This window comes from Rhyacophila brunnea, unplaced genomic scaffold, assembly GCF_057557595.1.
Source record: "Rhyacophila brunnea isolate RB1 unplaced genomic scaffold, BYU_Rbru_1.0 scaffold_4, whole genome shotgun sequence".
Taxonomy (NCBI): domain Eukaryota; kingdom Metazoa; phylum Arthropoda; class Insecta; order Trichoptera; family Rhyacophilidae; genus Rhyacophila; species Rhyacophila brunnea.
The window spans coordinates 28,438,307-28,460,034 of NW_028233068.1; the positions used below are offsets into that span (position 1 = coordinate 28,438,307).

General features: G+C 34.1%; 1 protein-coding gene across 6 annotated transcripts in view; it reads left to right on the top strand.

Annotated features, from left to right (window-relative positions):
- LOC147067210 (uncharacterized) overlaps window positions 1–3,181 on the top strand; it is a 74,462-nt gene extending 71,281 nt beyond the window's left edge. Inside the window, exon 16 of one of the 6 annotated variants that reach the window (XR_015071503.1) lies at window positions 1,330–2,803. Coding sequence is in view for 3 of the 6 variants with exons in the window: in XM_085954344.1 (XP_085810470.1) it covers window positions 1,304–2,810 (1,507 nt within the window). In the remaining 3 variants the exon portion in view is untranslated. Of the gene's footprint in view, window positions 1–1,293 lie in introns of all 6 variants that reach the window. The other 5 variants (XR_015071502.1, XR_015071501.1, XM_085954344.1 and 2 more) reach the window with 5 other exon arrangements.
- Window positions 3,182–21,728: the final 18,547 nt, after the last annotated feature.

A 21,728-nucleotide genomic window follows, 5' to 3' on the forward strand; every position in this document is an offset into this window, starting at 1 on the left:
AAGACTACAATTAACAGATAGTGTAGGTTAGATTTTAAAATTCAATTAAACCCTGAGAAACCAAGCCATAATAGATATTAGTCAAAAAATACATGTCTATCTATAAAATATCTAAAATTATGCAATTAAATCATACATAACTTTGAGTATTTTATAGATAGAATAATATTTTTTATTTATTATAGTTTGGTTTACGCAGGGCTTAATGAATCAAAAAAATGAAGCAAAAATATGTGTAATATGTAGTTTTAATCCAACGAAAACAAATAACTATGAATGAAAAATTGTACACAATTTTGTCGCATTGCCCAAATTAGACCAAATCTATTATGGTTTCGTTTAGGCAGGGTTTAATTGATTTTTAAAAACTAACTAATACCATCTGTAAATTGTAGTCTTAGTTCAATAAAAACAAATACATATGACTAACAAAGTTAAGTGTGCACTATTTATAGCGAATCTTAACAGCTTACCTCCACCCTTCGCCACTGCTTTGTATACATCATTGCATTATCTGGAGCCGGCCATACTGTATACTGCAAGAACCCACATTATATTGCTATAATGTTCCTCATACAGAAGTTTTTAATATTCAGTATAGTGCGACTTCTATATTTTGACTGACACATCATTATGGCCATCAACTACTAAAAATTACCTCCCCTGTTACATATCACATCCCTCTGCTTACTACAAATAGCTGTTCATTTCACGTAAATAATTATCTATTTCCCACGACTCCTGCTTCCATCCTTTCACGCTACAAATGTGTCAGACATAATAATATAAAAGTGGCTCTGTAGTTTTAAATGTTACAATTTAAGCACCAAAATAAATAGTTAGGTATTTGTTAGGCAGCTTTGAGTAATATTAAAAATTGATATGGCTATATGAATAAAATAAATTATTTTTATCATAATAATTTTCAGTCGGTTCTATATTTGAGTGTGCTTCAGTATCTTAAAATCAAATTTATTGGTTGTGAAAGTTATTCTATCAGTACAAACTACTATTACTTGCTAGTTTCCTCATAAATAAATATTATAGTTATGATTCATGAGTAAAATTTTGGAAAATTCATTAAAGTAAACATAAAAAGATATTTATACCAAGGATACCTACCTATATGAAATAGAGTTTTTGAGGTAAACACGGTATTTTTGAGTTTGGCTAAAGTTGATTTTAAGATGCTGCCAGTATGGTAAACGAGGAGCCAAAACTGTTATTGACACTGTCCTCTCTTCATCAACCATAACAAACATTCCAATTATCACGGCGTAAAAAAATTTTGAGTGTTAACAAGGGCACCCGCCGGTGATGGTTCAACAGCTACCGGACAAGGCGCCCTTCTGCAGAAGACGCCACAGACTACAGAAGCTACCGCTCCTGAGTCAGCTGCCGTGCCCGCCACGGCCACCACACCACTCAAAAGTATCACCACACCAACAGAACTCACCAAAGCTGCCGAGGCAAAGACACCGCGCGTGAAAAAATCAGTAAACAATGACGCAAAACCAGATTCTGACACTGCGATCAAGCCGAAAGGTGCAGGAAAGAAAGGTGTCGGAGATCCGTCTTCAGTTGTTGCTTCTAAAGGTTTAAATGCTATGAATGCAAGTGTCGACGATGTTAAAAAGGATATAGGGAAGAAAAATCAGAAAGTAAGCGAAGCGAATGATAGTGGATTGAACGAAAGTTTATGTATGAATGGAGTTGATAAAATAGAAACTAACCTAAAAAATGATCAAGTTAAACGTACTCTTGTGCAAAAACCCAAAGAAAAACCAGGATATTGCAATTTTATTGAAGCTAATATTAATAATGTAAGTTTAAATAGAACCAAAAATATAAAAACTCAGACTACTAAATTGGAAGTAAACCGTACTGGTCAAATGGATAAAGTGAAACAGTTAGTTCCATCAAAAGATAACCAGAAACAAGAAAGTATCATTTCTGAAGTCTCGAATAAAAATGCTTTGATTGAGAGTGTTAATCCAAAAACTGCCTCGCGTATAGGAATAAATAAAGTCGATTTGATTAATCACCCTGACGTTACAGACACGCCCAAAACTGTGGATGTTGGTGAGCCTGTAAACAATTTAACAGATGGCCAGGCGGCAGATACAGAAAAACCAGAGGTTCCTGTCCAAATAAATGTAAAATCAAATGATATTGCAAAAGTTGGCTTGAAAAACGGCATTCAAAAAACTTTTATTTCAAAAGACAATGCTTCTAACAAGAGCATTCCTAAATCTATGGACAAAGTAGGAATTTCCAAAATTCCAAAATTGAAAATTGATTCTGTTAATGAAATCGTTGTTACAAGTCTCAAAGAGAAACCCAAAGAAACTACGGCTACTACAGATCTTCCCAAATCCGATATTGTCGATGTAGCAGTTGATAATATTGATAAAGGTTCAGCACAACCAGTAATTTGTGCTGAAGTTGAAACTGACAAATCATTCGGTGCGAAATTCTTGAAAACATTTCTTACTCGTGGCAATTCCATCGATGAAGTTCCATCAAAACGCATGGTGCTTACTGGTGGTGTCAAAAAAGCAGCAAGTCTCTTTGACAAAAAAGTCAAAATAAAATCCACCACTTCTTTGGAAAGGCTCGGAATAGATGAAATCAAGCAAGATGAATTAGAATCTGGTCCGCAAGCATGGCTTTTGGCTGTTTCAAAACAATCAACGAAGCGCAGAGGACGAGTCATGTTCAGTCCGCCTAGAGACCCACCCGTTGAACTGCCGCAAGTAACAGTACCCGTTAGAATTAGGCAGTTTGATCCCAATCGATACACAAAATAATTTATTGTAGAAAAGGTTATTTGTCTAATTTTTGTCTGAGTGGTCAATGAAATATTCCTCTTAATTCCTCTTGTTGCAAACAATAGCACCATAATTTTTGATGCTTGAACTCCATTAAAATAATATTATGTGCATTTTTTGTTTAATTGACTGTAGAATCCGATATGGATCTTGGCTGTCTCATGAAGACGTTTCGTAACAAAATTTTGTTTTATGAGATATGAATGTTAGCTACTTGCTCAAACTGACCATGCTCTGGACCCAAACACACATTTAAAAAACAACATGTGCTTCTGCCAGACCCGGGATTCAAACCCAAGACGCACAACTTTATAAACTGACATGTTACCTCTCGGCCATTGCGGTGACATCATTTAAACAAACCACGAGTCCAAACGATTATCGTGTCGGCTGATAATATGGTGGGTGCCATCGAATCTCGGTTTTGGAAAATTCACATGTTTTTCAATATGTCTTTGAATCAGAGTATGGACCATTATAGGTTGAGCAAGTGGCTGACATCCATTTCTTGTAAAACAAAAATCTGTTTCTACAACCTCTATTCTGTGGAGGCCCATTTATGATCTTCTTAGAGTGCGAAAATTATAACTTGAAGTGTCATGACTGAATTCGTGGCACTGCAATATATTATGAAAGGATTCTCAGTATTGTAGTTCTCGAAACGGCCACGCTTCATGTTAAACTTGCCGCAGTCTAGGATCGGACATAATATAATTATTCTGTAACTGAGTCTGTTCATCCATATAATTTTATGTTTACACATATTCATTATAATATTGTTTATCATAACAATGCTGCCATTATTAACTTATTAACAGAGCCTATTCAAACGTCTTTGTAATAATTACATGTTTACACACATTCATTTTAATGATTCTCATCAGAATATTTATTTAAATTTGTAATTTTGCCATTATTATTGAATCTTAGGAGATTTTTTAATCTTCCATAGCCCCTCTTTATCGTCGGCAACACTATGTCCAAATAATACGTTTGACCACTCAGTTAACAAAGTTGACAAATAGTTTGTTGTAGCTGTCATTTATTATACGCATTTACTTGCATACTTTCAACGGTGTGGTGTACCAGTAATTAAATTAAATTATCAGTGTTTGGTCACTCTTTTGCAATAATTGAAGATTGTCTAGTTTCTTGGCTTACCATACATCTTTCCTACGCTGTACTTCCCTGCAAGCTGGAATTTCACAAAACTAATATTCCACCGGCTTAATATGAATGCACTCAATCGTTATCTTCATCAAATCTCTGATGTAGTATTGTGCTTTTTTAGTAAATAAAAGTTTCAACGGTTCACTGGCAAAGTGAGTCAGAGTTTATGAACGTAGAACTACGTTTGTCAGTGAGAGCGGTTCTGGGCAAAATTAGCGAAAGAAAAGTTTTTTTCAATTTATTTTGCTTATTGAATGAACGGATGGTTTATAAACTACAGTAAAACCTTGGATTGGGAGTATTTTGCGTCATGACAAGCAAATTTTTTAAATATATTATAACTTGATAAAGGAATGTGATCTTTCAATACAAATAGTACGTATACGCTTTGTCTGCCGAGCATCACGTGATCACAACTGAGCTGATGGTTTTTCTCTCTCTCTTGCTGAGAAATCCTCAAAAGGAGGCGAAAGCAAATGTCATTGGATAGGTTCCCTGTGAAAGTCAAAAGAAACCAATTCCAGTGAATCTATAGATTGCAGTGATTCCTTTAGTGTCACTGAAACTCAACCTACATAATAATTAATAAATTTAATTACTTTGTATTTAATTTAAATGTGTAATAAAAATATAAAAAGATATTTGGTATTAACCATGTTTATATAAATATTATGGGGTTTTGGAACGAGTCATCTGTAACTAGACAACATACTGTAACGAGATACAAATTGTACTTCCAATTCAAGGTCTTACTGTAACAACATTAACGTGCAAATCTGTTGATATCTCATGGAGTATAAAATGGCCACTGGAACGCGGTCATTATGACATAATATATTCTCCCACCCATCCTATTGAATTTGTGTCTGGAGACTGGAGTCTGGTGATTGGCTGTTTCAATGTTTATTTCTTCAAAAGTTATCAGCGATTCTGATATTATACTTTTTTGGACAGTTAGCGACCTAACTTGCAGAATACAAAGAAGTAGTTCTATGTCAGAATATAAATTCAATTGACTATTGCAATATCAGATGTGACATTATTATGAAACGTTCTACCGAGCTTGTTCTCAACGTTTTGAAAGTAGAAGAAGCAAATTTAAATATTAACAAATTAAAATATTCTTACAATAAACCACCATTAAATACTTACATAATCTGAAAGAAATGCATATATCTAGATTGAGCATATTGTACTGAGTGAATGGGTCACTGCTTATCTCCGAATATTTTATATTTGAATGAAATTCAATAGAAAGGTATGAAAATGTACGCCATGTTGGAATATTCAATAAAACCCACATAGGTATAATATCTTAACAGCCATTTTACTTGCAGTATTTTTTGCTTTATATTAGAAATAAATAATAAAATTAGTTTATTCTTCAAATCTGTACTTATAATATGATAATATTGTAATGTATAAAATGTAAAGAATAATTAAAATATAATAATGCTCTTTAATATTGTTACCCGCTGACTTGTATTATATTGGTATTATAATCTTGCTTTTATTTTAATGATAAAATATTTTTTATGGAGATTTTTTTTTACTGTATACGACACCTGAGATTTTTAGCAATAAAAAAATGTTTTAAATAATATAAATGTTATTTTATTACCTTGAAATTTGACATGTTTTACACACGGTAAGTAAAATTAACTGAGAAGATGTTAAATAACAACATATTTTCAAGTGGAACCCAGCACCTTTATCTTAACGTATCCGCCGTAACTGGAATGTGTGTAGATTATGTCCTGGTATGATACATTCCACTCGCCGTGGATAAAATAGAATAAAGGTGCTGGTTCCCACCATTAATTATAGAATTACAAGAACTCAAAATACATCTTCACATGGCTTCACATAATTTAAAAAAATATATAGGTATGTTATTAAATTACATAAAATGAGCTTTATGATACTTGCTTCTGTATATAACAATATTTTTACATTCTTTTATTGTATTCCGTGTCAGTATACATTTGCCTGAAGATACCGAAAGGTGAAACATGGGGCATAAAAAATGATTCAAATTGACCAGTAGGTACAAAACTTTAATCAATAATTATAATATTATGTTCAAATAGGTTGATGGATTAAAAAATTGACTAAGTTAAGAGAAAACTCTTTGTGGGCAATATTTTTTAGTGTGCCGCAACTCGGTTTCTCCCATGCTCTTGCACGTTGGGCACTCATGGTTGTTCAATATGGGACAAGTTAAATTCCCATTCTCATCTTTTAATTTGTGCCCTTTATAAATAAAGGGCTGTTCACCATTTGACTTGCAAAAATTGCACTCCTAGAAAACAAATTAAAACATCAATGAAATATCTCTTCTGCAATCAGGACATTAGTCAGAAACTAATTGGGGAGTGATAAAATGCTACTTGTCAGCCAGCTTACCATGAAAATATGGACACACCGGACAGGCCATAGGGCAAAAGGCCAATAGTTAAAATTTGTCACAATTAGTACGTCACCTTGTAGCATAGAGGTAATGCACGGACGGGGCGCGTAAACCCAGGAGATGCAGGATTTTATTCGCTGTCAGGCTGGCTTACTTTTTTCAAAAAAAGATTTTTTCTATTGGTTATAATATATTTTCTCAGAAAGTGTTTTTCAAAATTATGTATGCTTAGTATTAAGGGGACGCTCTACAGAAATGCCCTTGAGAATTGAAAATATGATATTTTTATATGTGGCTCGAAATAGTTGGTCTACTAGTAATATTAAAAAGTCGATACGTGCCTCAAAAGTAATGGTCACTATATTAAATTTAAACCAAACTCTTTCCAACTAAGCAAGTATGGGGTGACCAAAAAATAGTATCTTTTAGTGCTTGAACAGACAGAGAGCGGTCGGCGTTCTGCGTTCAACCGACCGTTGACCGGTAGCGTTCAATACGAGTTCCGACAGCAGACATGTGGCGGTCAACAATAATGCGTTCCATTTGTATACAAACGTTGTAGTGACACAGGCGCTGTATAATGCGAGACCGCTATATTCCGACTGCGAGTGGAAGTGAGAAAGCACCGCTGTTGCGGACTCACTCCCCCGTGTGCTTTTGCTCTATGTTGTTTGACAGCTCAAATTCCATTCAAATTTTTATTTACTTTCGCATGTCAATACAAAGCTTCGATGAATTATATAATTTGATTACATTTGACATTGACTTGTAAGCTAAATATAATCTAGGTACTAAAATTACTGCTGTAATCAATGCATTTTATCAAACCGGATATTTAAAAACTTAATATCGATGATTTTAAGCGAAGTGACATATAAACTTATTTGTTTGTGTACCTACCTCTATCTATAATATTTGACATTTCGATTCTAACCTTTTAATTTTACCCATAACCTCACTTGTCAAATTTATTCTATTATTGAACTATGAAAACTATAAATCTCGCCAAGTATTTATGCACGTAAATCAATCAAGTGTTGATTTAAAAACAATTTATATAATTTGCGTTCCAATTGACCGGCGCGGTCTGACCGCCGGCTGTGTGCCCATACAGTATGAAGTCCGTACAGTACAAAGAACGCCGAACTCCGAACACGGAACGCAGACCGCCTGACCGCTCCCTGTCTGCGCAAGCCCTTAATATACTTGAATGTTACTAAATTCAATATGTTAATCAGCTGTTTGGTGGGAAGTATTGCAACCAATATGGTGGATATTGCGACGTTTTTATACATAGAGTTTAGTTTAGTAGTTTAGAAACTTAGAAATAGATTAATAGCTTTTTAACCTGAAATTGTACGAGAACTAAACATACGAAGGATTTTGAAACACATATTATATACACCTACATTTTTATTTCTAATAATTTATAACGCCTAAAAATAAATATTATCGTGCAGCACCCCATATACTTTTATTATTTTTCACATTGTTTTCATTCGGCCGGTCGGCGACAGCGTTGACGGTACCTAATAAATCATTGCAAAGAATTGCTCTACCGACAATAATTATTATTATGTTTTTAAAATAAAATCTTCGATGACCAGGTATTTTGTTGTAAATTTGATTTAAAATGACGTGCTGTTCGCTCTGTGGACTCTGCTCGACTAAAATATGAATCACATTGGTTCTGTTATGCCTACTCTTTAAGTTTTTTTCTCTAGTAAATATTATTTTTGCACTCTTTTCGAGACTGAGATCTTTCATTCAAACCATCATTATGCCGGGTCCACATTGGCAACATGTCGCCGCCAACCTCGTTAAATTTTACGATACGTATGATAATTATCGTAAAATTTAACGAGGTTGCCGGCGACATGTTGCCAGTGTGGACCCGGCGTTAGGTTCATTGGTTTTATTATAATTTCATGTATAATATGTTATTATATAAACTAATTATGATATATTTACCATTATTTGTTGCCCCGAAATACGCCTAGCCCCGGCCATAAAGACAGCACCTGAAAGTTCAAGCATATTGAAAAATAAGCTTAGCATAAAACTTTATTTTTACTAACAATAGAAAACTAATCATAATATGTTAAGTGGGCGTGTAAGAGGTACTTTACGATATACGTTTCTTTGTATGTAACCATTCCGAAATCAATATGCTTTATTCCAATATACACTAATTTTATACAAGATTTTAAAAAATGTTTACGGCGCAGCTACGGGATGCTGCATGAGCTGAAATGACCAAGAAAGATTCTCCAAGATTCTCGGAGGCACCGTGCGGTGTCTATATGTTCTAGCTAAAGGGTGGACATGGCCGAAGTAGAGAACTTTACAAATTACAAATTAAATACGTTCACAACATAACATGCAAAACAAAGAAATAGTGTAATGTATTGTTACACCGCTGAATGGTCCCTATTTGTGGATGTCTCTGTGGATCTAGAGAGGCCCGAACCAATATCAAGCCGAAACATAGTAAGGGTTGATTGCGAAAATAAATAATAATAAAACCGGCAATGCTGTTTGAGTATTTGAATATTTTTCCACAATGTCTGCCTGATTGCAGTTCATTTTAGTTAAAGCTCTACGTTAAAAGAGTAATATTAAAATAAATAAGTAATTATTATTTACCTATTTTTCAAATATGTTGAAAAAACCTTCGACCTACATCGACAGCCTTCAAAAATACCGTTACAATTCTGAAAATAGCGTTTTAACTTTTTAGAATATTTAATATTTGGTGCATATTATGTGTAGACGGATTGTTTACATGTAAATGACTGGTTCAGAATAAAAATGCTTTTTTTTTGGTGTCATTTGCTAGTTCGAATGTGGGGATTACAGTCATGAGTTACTTCATGGAACGGCAATGCGCAATCTGCGTGCAAATTTTTTTTTTTACGAAAACCCACTAAGTATAAAGTATAGCAATATAAAAAGATTCATATCGCTCCCTCTACTTTAACAGCTTAATTGCTTTGTTTACAATCAGTGTCGACCTTAGTCAGACTTGGAATGCCATCCCCTTTAATTTTTAGTCTCAAATTGTATTCAAAACTTTCAGGTGCATATTATATTTTATTATCATAAACTCTTAAATAGAAAAAAAAGGAACCAAATCATGAAAAAAATACATATTATTATAATCTACTGAGATTTAGAGTATTTCTACGAAACTTACTCTCAAACAACGGTGACAACAAAAGTTGAAATATCCTTATGATTTTTTTAAACTAACATGTCGCTATTTTCTAACAAAGCGGACGCTTTGTGAAAAACCACCACTGCTTTCAAAAGTTGTAAAGATCGTATTCGTTCCTTCTTTTACCGCAACGCATGGCCTGCCTACCCCTACGAAACGTCACTTGGTACAATTAATTAATAAATTATTATAACCTTTTTTCTGGAAAGAGATTGAAACAACCAAAGATAGGCCACCATCCAACTGTGGAATGAGAATTCTTGAGATGAAATGAAGAAAATTACCTGTTTCACGTCCTTTTGTGACGGATCGCCCTTCTTGCCGGTTTCCTAGCGCACTTCGTATTTCGGTAGAATGACCTATAAAAAGTAAAATGTAAATAAAGTGAACTAAAATGTATAGATCAAAGATATTCAAAAAATGGAGCCTAAAGGTATGACATTGAAGCAAAATAAAAGATATCTGGTCTAGTGATTAAATTCGATATGTACAAGTGACTTCAAATTGCAGGTCCTGCAACTTCACACTAATTATAATAATATCACATTACACTCTAATTTCAGATTCACTCAAATAGTTAAATGTATGATTATGGACAGGCAAAAATTATGATTTTTGCATGCATCCACAACACTGTTTGTGGTTGAAAGATGTGCAATGTCACAATCAGGGCCGCCGCAGTGGCACAGCCGCCGGTGTGAGAATAACGCTTAAGAAATTAAAAAAATAAATAAAAAAACAATATGTGTACTTGTCAGACCCAGGATTCGAACCTGGGACACACGACACGACGCTTAAGCCGCGCACCCATCGCTCAAAAAAAAAATATAATTAATAAGAGGCAAAAAAAGCAAAAATATCATTACATAAAAATATTACCTATGTAACATTTTAATAAACATCCTTGTTTTACTGAGCCACTCAATATGTATTTAATTAGCCCAGCATTGCTATTCTAAATAGTTAACACAGTAATACGTTTCAGTTATTTATCTTGATCCAAAATAACACGAATATCACTCGGAGCAATTCCATATACCTACAAGGCGGTTATCTACAATAATAATTGTTAACACACCGCACTGTGTCTTGTTTGATTCCAAGTGCATCCGATTAGAATCTTCAATTGGACATTTTTTTAAATCCAATTGGAGATTCTAATCGGATGCATTTAGAATCGAGTATGACCGGTTAAAAAATAATATTTTGCAGTACTATTCAATGACATTTTTTGACAGCTCGCAGTTAAGGCGGTCATGACCGGCCGTGTTAAAAAATATCATGCCTGACAGTTAACTTTCGTGATAATTAAACTGCCTGATTATGACATGACATATTTATCACTTTTTCAGTGATTTTGGAGTTTAGTAATATGTCAGAATAGTCCGGCAAGGCTCATTTAGTGCTAACACTGCGACTGGCGCGTTTCAAGCAGTTGGCCTTTAGATATAAGTAACGTGTTATTTAAATGTCGTAATTAAAAGGTCAGCAGTGATTGTGTTAAGCGTAAACTTAGCTCTATATCGATGTACCTAACTGTTGACTAGTCAAAGTGTAGCCATTGGTGAGCATCGCTTTTGATCATCACTTATCATACAACTTATCTTCCAGCGCATCTATTCTATAAACAAGCCTGTTTTCGGCCGCTACGGCAGCTATTTAGGGTAGGTTTGTATCGACGTATTAGCACCTATTGTAACAATTACAATAAGTTGGCTGTCTAAACAGTCAAAACTGTCTATCTCGCTCTAAAATTTACCACAGCCAAAAGAGGTGCTGTTAAACATAGCATTTATTGTAACCATAGAGGTAGATTGTAACAGTTACACCCAGATAGCTGCCGTAGCTGTCGAAAGCAGTCTTTGTATAGAATAGATGCGCAGACGTCCATTTTAAAGCCATTTTGTGGATTTCATTCGCAAGTTTCTGCATCTTATATAAAATAATAATATGTTGGTGTATTTCAGGTAAATAATAGAACATTTGCTGGCAAAGTATAGGTTTCTAAGAACAATCTGAAGAGTACCTATACATATTATACATAATATTATGTGGTAAGAAATAATAGTTAATTCTGTCCAACCTTCCATGTTGTACGAAAACGGAAGGGCGAATGTCGTATCATATTCGGGTGTAACTCGGCGCACAGAAAAAGACAGATATGTCCCTGCAGCTGGCGGGCGAGGATCAGGCTGGGCGAATGGTACTGGTGAGACCGAATCACGATGCTGGGCGGATGTTGAAGAATGGCCGTCAGAATCCCAACCGTTGGCCTTGAAGTCCGCCATCACAGCTTCCAAGCTTCCCTTAGCTGATATAAGAAACAGGTATTTTAATATAACAGTTATCGCCCGCGGGAAATGTTGAATGTTTTCACTGTTTTGTAGCTGCCGAGGAATTTTTTGGATATTATAATATAATAGCCCTCTAGACTGCGGTGGCTGGACTGTATAGAAAGAGACACAGTATCCCTGAGACTGATGCGGTGGAGGGAGCTTGCGGAAGATAGAGGGAAGTGGAGACGTTTCCTGGAGGCGGCCAAGACCCACATTAGGTTGTAGTGCCGATGATGATGATATAATAGCCAACAATCTATAAATGACATAATTTCCCCTCCAAAGTAGTAAAAGAAAACACAAACAAACCGATTGTATTTAAAATGAAGAATAAATTTCTCTCGCCAATTATAAAAATAAAAAGGCATTTGGGGATACAAAAAGGTACAATGGAACTAATGTACCTATTCCACTCAAAATGTCGCCACTTCAGGTTTTGGAAAAATTGTTGGTATTTATCATAAAACAATATTAATAGCATGTCATTTTAATGGTATTCCAGCTTAGATGTTATCTCCTGGATCCAAGTGATTTCTATACTTTGTTTTCATGTTCATTGAAGTAGAAAATCCTTATTCACATTAGGATTAGTAGGTTGTTACAAAAAATTAGCAGTATCGTCGTCACTTTTACATACTTACACAATTTTAAAACCCTAACAATTTTTATTTTGTACATATTATTATTATAGACATTTACATACTTTTATTTGAATTTTTTGAGGCCTTCGCCCGGACATAATATTATATTGGTCAGGATGCCGTATTGCGGTGTCCGATAGTAGTGCTGTCTATTTAGCGGGAATTTTCGTTGATACTTCGAATACGTTATAAAGTTTAATTTACTATGAAAAGTATTTCTTTATTTTAAAAAAAATCGTTATACTTACGTCATTAAAAACAAAAATATTATTTGAAAAAAATATTTATGGCGAACTGTATACCGGGTTGCATTCGAAGTAAGCAATGAAAATTCCCACAAAATAATATGTAGATAGATACCTATACGGCACGGCACTATCATCGCAATGCGCTATTCGGTACTTCAGCCGGTACAGTATGGCTGTTGCCTTCACGCTTACCTCATTTGGTGAAATTTACCTCTGTTCCCTGATCCCCTCATACCTGCATAGTGCAGCAATCTCAGCTAAGTAGAGAGAAATTTTCTTATACCTAACCATGAAATAGGTACTTATGAAACACTTATTCGTGCGCCGCAGTACGTGAAATATGAGTTCGTGTAACATTTTAATCAAATGACGAGTAGTTCTTCGTTGAACATTTCACAGTGGAGTATATTTGTACGTATGCTACAACCTGTGGCGCTAGTTTGCTGTTCCAATTAGATTCAATACGAATTTTATGAGATGTCTTTAAGTTAGGTTAGGTTAGGGTTAATCTAATTGGAACAGTACTATTTGCAAACTATCGCCGCATTTTGTAAGATACGTATAAATGTATTCCACGGTGAAATGTTCAGCGAAGAACTCGTCATTTGATAAAATGCTATACGAACTCATGTTTCACGTACTGCGGCGCACGAATAAGTGTCCCACGATGAACTGCATACGTACACCTTACATGTAACCGTCCAAGGCGTCCAGTCGAGAAATGGCATTTGATGATATCATTCTGTATAATTTAATAATATGACGCTCAAATTCTCGTGCTGATTGTTGCCCTGATCGCCCCCGATCTCGATACGCGAAAAATATGAATTGGTCTATTTTGACCACGACTCCAATGAACGATCCAAATTGACATTTCGCGATCGAGAGGACGGCTCGGGGCAGACGAATCTTCTAGTGTAATTTGACATTTATACACGTAAAAAAATATTGTAAATAGTTGAATAAATTCACCTGGACGTGGCGTGCCTATTGTCCCACATTTCCGCCCACCATCGTTGGTCTCCGGCACATTTTTGAAGTTATTTTGACCGCTCGGCTTTCCATCAAAATTCCAATAACTGTCTGCAATTAAAACAAAAGAATATGTAATCAACTACCAGACTCCAAAAAAAATATCCCTCTAATGGCACACTCTAACTAAAACTTACATACACAATTAACCCGTGTTGTATTTTGCGTCGATATAAAAATATGTTGTTGTTGTAAGTAATAAGTTGAGATTCAGCAGCCCGATTTCCTAACTATCGTCTCGTGTGGCACCAGACGACATGACGTAATTGTGACGTCAGCCAATACATGCCGCCCGCTCGAGCGTGTATTGGTTGACGTCACAATACGTCATGTCGTCTGGTGCCACACGAGACGATAGTTAGGAAATCGGGCCCCAGAACGCTTTGCAACACGAATTTTTTTTAATATCCATTATACTTTACTACTTATATTTTCTTTGGTTTACAGCTTTCATAGAGCACTTTTATCATATCCTATGTGAAATAGTTACCTCTACTGTTGACCCATGGTTTGCGATCCTGGGATCTCCCGCTAGACTTTTTGATCCTGGAAACTTGGGAGTGAAAACGTTTTCATCCCGGGATTATGAGATTACTTTTAATTACAGCTTTTCGCTATGCCGGATTTTTTAAATTACGTTTATTTCGATTGTAGGCCCAGATCGCGGTCAACAAAATACTTTTCGATGTCGGATTTTTTGTGCACATAAACAATAATGTATGCATATAATAAAAACGAAAAATAAAGAATTTGTAGATGGGAATATTTGGACCAAAATTCAGAACTTAACAAGTCATGAATGAACTCATGCGCCAATAAAACCGACAAGTAATGACACGTGTCATGAAATAAATACTCGGTGGAAAGGTAACCTTAAAGAATTTTTCTAAAGCGCTTTCCCATAGCGAACTAACTCAAATTTATCCACCTCAAAAATATCAACAGTTATTTTTGTAATGAAAATATGATTTTGAAATAAATGAAATGCTATTTCTTTTAAAAACTTTATATTTTTTAAATTATTTTATTTATTGTAAGTACCTACCTACTACGGGATTTTACAAACACTTTAAATATTTAAAAAAAATCTGTTTACGTCTTAGCTAATAATACATTCTTTTCTTTTTATTCATCTATAATACAAGCGAAAATTAAGTAGGTATATTCGTTGTCAGTGTGCATTTACCAATGATGAGTGAGCATAGAACCCAAAGATGCCGAAAAGCGAAACGCGGGTCGCAATAAACGATTCAAATGGAATACAAAACTTAAATCAATTAGAATTTAAATTCGAATTACACCAAGTCTCCACAGTTTTTTTTAAATATGTACTTAGGTAATAGGTACTATTACTATGTTAATTGTTTGTATTGACCAAAATGGACGATGTCAGAAAACTCAGTAAATGCATATACCTAGGCAGATTTGCAAGCTGTATGTAAAAGGTAGTTACTCGTAGGTATCACTTAGGTATAATAAAATACACAAATATAATAAGTCTCAAATAATCTGGAATTTAACAAAAATAATAGATATACTCGTAATATATTTAACGATAAAAACATCTACTATTAGGTAATACCCATGTCATATAGCTTATAATTTATAATATATCATTAAGTGCATTATATTACTCAATTAGAACTATATGTACCTAGGTATATTGTATGTATAAAATAAAGAAGTATTCAAAACAAATTAAACTTATCGACAGGGCAAAAAGTTTAAAGCGTCAATTACATTGAGCTTTTTTATGAGCTGATTATTGGCAAATTTATAATCTGCCTGTAATTTCGCCCAGTGTAATCATTGAATAAGCTAATAAGCAGGTTGTAAACACTCCACCGAGAAAAGTTGAAAGCCGGTCAACTTTTCACACTACACGCCGGCGTGTGGGCTTACTGCGTCTGCGCAGTAGAGCGATGGTGGTGGAAAAACGAACTACTCATTTTGAAATTTACCTTTTTGACGTTTAATGGAAATATTGTTATGGAGCGTAGCGACCTCCCGGCAAAAAAACGAACTACGTTCCGTCAAAATCGCTCGCTGGCTTGTGGCTTATCAGCGAATGGAAAGTTTTGTGTGTAATCATTAACGCAGTAGCTGAACCGCCCGCTTTTAAATTCGCCAATAAGCAGCTCGTAAAAAAGCTCAATGTAATTGACGCTTAAGCAATATCAAATGAATAACTATAGGTTAGTTAACAAGCTTATAACTAAATATGATAATGTAACCTATTTATATAACAATCTCATCTCAACCATATTGAAAAGAAACGTTAAATAAACAATGTAGCAACAGAATAATAAAAAGCATTAAGTACTTAAATCATGTTTGAAGAAAAGCTTCAGAAAAAAAATCTGCATAGCTACACCTAGCGTCGGTCAACAGCGAATTTATTTTTAGTGTTTCTGAGAACTGAGAAAACCGTTATGACAATTAAAAACTGAATACGACCCAATTTCGACGAGAAAGAGTAAAAAAAAATATTATGAAATGCAGGTGGTTCAAGACCCACATACCTACCTTGGTAGGTACTCAGTATTTAAAAAAAAGTAGGTAGCTTAATTAGATCGTATAAAAAGTAATTTCGAACATTTTAATAGATTAGTAACAAACCGATAAATTGGTTTTGATGCATATTACAACAGTATGATTGTGAAATGGGCTCTCCGATGAGGATTTTTGGCGGATCCCTTATCTATCGCTAAGGTTTAGAACACCATAATGTATTAAATACCCAATAAAAAATCGTTACAAATACACTGGTTACCTACCCATAATTGTACATGGGACATTATTTGGAAAACGATAAGTATTGTAGAGCGCCACACTGCCTTTAACATTGGCGATAGGTGGGGGGGCCGCCAAAGATTCTGGTATGGGGGCCCGCTTCAGGATGTGTGGGCCATGGGCCAACCATATATTATATTATGTATAGTGTACTTACATATATATGAAATAAAATAGCACCCACAAGCAACATTTTTTACTGTTAATAGAACAAATTTGTAAGAAAAGTGCAGGTAAATAGAGTAATAAGTTGCTTTTTGTCTTTTTCTACGCCGGGCCCCTAGGCTAAAGCCACATCAGCTCCCCCTTATGGGGGCCATGATATTATATAGTATGTAGAAAGATTTTCTAATATATTTATTTAATAATAAATTAAATTCTTCGGCAGGATAAAAAAGATTACACAATAAATATAAGTACTTAATAATATTATGTCCTTGTGTATTTATAAAATATCTCATTCTCGGACAACGACAGTAAAATGACAAACACCAAAATCATGTCTGTGATTAAAATCAAACTGTAAACTGCAAAAATAATCTAGGTACCTACCTGCACCCTCACGCGCACCGCAACAAAATTATTGTTTTTCTGAGAACTGAAAAAACCGTTGTGAAAATGCAATGCGCTACGTCGAGGAGATCAGTAACATTGGTGAAATGTAGATACATTAAAATGTAATAACAACGATGTTAATGTTATCGCAAATATCGTTCAATTTATATTCTATTCGATTATAACATCATGTAATATTAGTTAGGTACACGAAAAATCCACCATGTTATATTATGCTGGGTGGAAATTTTCGAATTAATTACTGAAAATTGGTTGTCAATCATTTACTCAACACACACTACGTTTAAGGATAAGTAGACGTACCTACAATTACTTGTTGTGAAAACCAATGTATAAAAATAAGGTTAGTTTAATAAGATTAGGTTTTTTTTACTTACACGCCATTGTTACACTAATCACACAACACAATATAACTCCTTATCCTCTGACCTACGAATCACGACTCGACTGCTTTTTCACGAGTGCATGGGACAAAATCATTCCATATTAATTATGACGTGCATATACTGCAACAGGTGAGGGGTGGTGAATCGTTGGGATTAAGATAAACGATATGGTAGCCCAATTATGGTCGCAATTTCATATTCAATGTTTAATATTTTTAACCCTACGCGAAGGCGTTGGGTTTATAATCGCTGAGAGACGCGATCTTTCGTAACATTATTTTGTTTCGCGGCTATTTCTAAGTTGGTCGGCCATTATTAGCCACCTGTTTGAACGACTAAATTCGATACAAAATAGTCATTACACATTACCTCACAACAAAATACTTTTTATTTTATTTTTTAAACATCACGGAGATTTTTATTGGCATAGAGCTGTATTTTATGTAGGTCAAACAATATAAATTTTGGCGTATAAGTAGGTATACTTAATATTACGGTTGCTGTGTACCCAGGTAAAAGATTTCTTGGTATGTATTATGTTGTATTTTATGGATAACGGAAAGTTGACCGCCCGAATCATAATAACTGTACCCGAGAAGCATACGGATGCAAGTCCAAAACATGAAATGTTCAGGAGAGCCAAAAAACTATTTTATTTTATGTTAAGCTCTTATAACTTTTAAAAATATTTATACAGATTTATAAAAAAAATAAGTTATGAAAATCAATTAATTTTTAATAAGAATTGTGTTTTTTTTTTGATTTTTTATATGTAGAAGACATAGAAAAAAAATATTTAAAATATAGTTATTGACTTCAGTGTACTTGAGTCCTTATGCTTGAAAATGAAATTGAAAATTTGACTGAATTGACTGGCAGTACATGACTGTTAGTAGTAGTTGTTTAACCATTTTACGATTATTTGGTGCGAAGAATTCTTGGATGCCGATCCAGATACCAAAAAGATGAATACATTTAGAGGTAGAAAATAAAGGTGCCGTCGTGACCCCGAACTTCGCCTAGTTTTAGTGTGATTTTGCGTAATATCATAAAAATTAAGATGTTTTCGTAACTAGTAATTATATCCAATGAAGTATTGCGTTGTCAATTTTGTACAAGTGACATGAAATTTCACATTTTGTAGGAAAAACATTAATTTTTTATCATTGAAAGACACCAGGCGAAGCATGGTGTACTTACCCGAACTTCGCCCAGTTTTGTATTTTTCAAATGTAGCCATATATATAAATAAAGGAAAAGATTTAATGCCGGCGCTCCATTGGCACGCAAGTCAGACGATTTACAGTCTTCGGACTTTTTTTTCGCGTGGAGCACCCCAGGTCTGCGGACTTTTTAATCCGCAGACCAGGCTCGTTGGATTTCAAACATGTTTGATATTTTACCTCCGAGTTGCCAGACTTCGTCCGTCGATCGCAATGCAAATTCGATTTGACATTAATACGCAATCATTCGAACCGCAAAAAAATCTGTAATTGTTTTAAACATTTTCATTGATTTATTTGTTAATTTACACATTATATATTGAGAGATTTACCAATTATTTTTTTATTTGTATTTATGAAATTCATAAAAGAAAACGTAATTCTTGTGTTGTTTTCACTGCTATATTATTTTACGCAAGTCTACATATAAATAACACAAAATTATAGGGTTATCAGAAGACATTACGATAATCGCAATTTTTTACTTTTGAAAACTCGACTTATTTATTCGTTCATTGATCAGTAGCAGGGCATAGACAAATCGTACGATTTATTGTCCTCGGACTTTTGGCTCGCCAATGGAGCGCTGGCATAATAGTAAAAAGATGTGTTCAAAACAATATGAACCATAGTGATGGGTGTATAAGGTTCAATTTAGCAAGATATTGGTAGTAGGCGAAGTACCGAACCTGTTCTGGCGTGTTTTCATACATTAGATAAACTTCTGTCAGGGTTGTCAATAAAACTAATGTGGAATAATTTTAATAGTTATTTATGAATTTTTTTGAACATATTAATATAAAAAGTAACATTTGTTTACAACTGCAATTAACTGAATTAACTACACATATGCCTATACCTATATTAAAATATGTTATAATCATTAGAATACAAGTTATTAACATGTTGAAAAATTGTTTAAAACTTCTGAATCAAAATCAAAATTTCTCTGCGATAATATGGGTTCAGTTCGTGTAGAACCAAAACAATATCGGTTTTAATGATTTGACAAATATAACCAATGAAAATATAAAAAGGAACATTTGTTTACAACTACAATTAATTAATTTAAATCAACTATACATGAAAGTATACCAATAACGAAAAAATACAAATCAATCTCATTCGATTAGAATGCCATAGATAAAAAATGATAGGTAATAAAAAAATCCTATGATACAATTATTCAGCAAACTTTTATGCACATAACACAATATTTATTCACTCATAATGTCATATACACTATACACATTAGAATACAGCTTATTAATATACTGAAAAAATGTTTAAAACTTCTGAATCAAAAATCAAAATTTCTCTTCGATGTGGTTTCGGTTCGCTTAGAACCAAAACAATATCGGTTTTATTAATTTGACAAATATCATCTACCACCGGCCAGCCATATCTGTTTCTTCCTTTATTTCTCAAAAATTTTATCGTATAAGTTTCACTTATTTTTTTAATCACTTGCCCAATATAAAAGCGATCCGATTTCTGGACAGGAAATTTGACTAAAACAAAACAATTAACTGCCAGATTGTCATACTGTTCAGGTGTTTCGCTTGTTATATTATTGAAATCAATATCAGTTTTTATGTTTCTACTCTTAAATTCTTCAGATACTTCACCGAATTTAATAGATTCGGTGTCAACATCACTATCTTCTCGAGGCAAAAAGTCATCAGATTCATCTAATAGCGAATATCTACTAATGCTACTAATAGTCTCTTCAGAATCTGATGAATCTGTAAGTATACTGTGGTAGTTTTAGTGGGTGGAATTATTTTAATATCCGAAGTTACTGTATTTTTTTTGTTTTGATGCCTTTCGTGTTCGGAGCATTTCCAATCTTTTGGATCTTTAGATGTTCCAGGTAGAATTATTTCATTAGATGTATTATAATGTTCTGGTACAATTATGCTATTTGCTGATGTATTAGCATATTCTGGAACAATGATTTTACTGGATGTATTAGAACGTTCTGGGGGAAAATTGTAAGTTGACGCAGACGTACCAGGCTGGATGTAAAGTCTTTTATTTCTTTCTTTCTTCATAGGGTTGGGTGACCTATTTTCCTTCAGGTAATTTAAAAATGATTTTTCTATTGAATATTCATTTCTATTTGATACATCAGGAAATTTCCGCAGTACTTTCTCTGGGTTAAAAGGGTATATGCCGGTATTTACAAAAGCACTAGTAATATTATGCCTTTTTTCGTCCAATTCGTTAATCAGCTGTTTAAGGAGTTCTGGAAAATGTGCCTTATTTAGAGATGTTTCTCTTGGATTCTGGTATTTATATTTTAATAATATAGTACGCCACAACTTCATCATGGGCCCAAAGTAACAAACATCTAACGGTTGAGTCAAATGACTCGAGTTTGGTGGCAAAAAACAAATTTAATATTGTTTGATTGACACAAATCCAAAACGTAATGATTGATGTGTGTCGCCAAATTATCTCCAATTATAACCTTTGGTCCAATTTTAGAATTAGCCCAAGGTATAGCTATTTGTTGGAACCAGTCTTCAAAAATAACAGAATCAAACCAGCCAGATTTGCTCCTGTTATATCTTGCTCCAATAGGTCCATTTATTCGCCACTGATGAAATAAATTTTCCGCTTTATACACCACATACGGTGGCAAGCAAACACTACCTACAGATATGGCAAACATCACAGAAATTGATCCTTTGGTGTAATTCACTACACGTTCTGGATATTTAATACCGCGGCGAAAAATGCACTTGGACGCACCCGGGTCATCCACCAAATTGGTTTCATCATAATTTAATATGTTTTCCGGTGGTAGGTACATCTTTCAATGTTTCTTTCAAGTTTTTGAAATACATTTCGATTTCACTT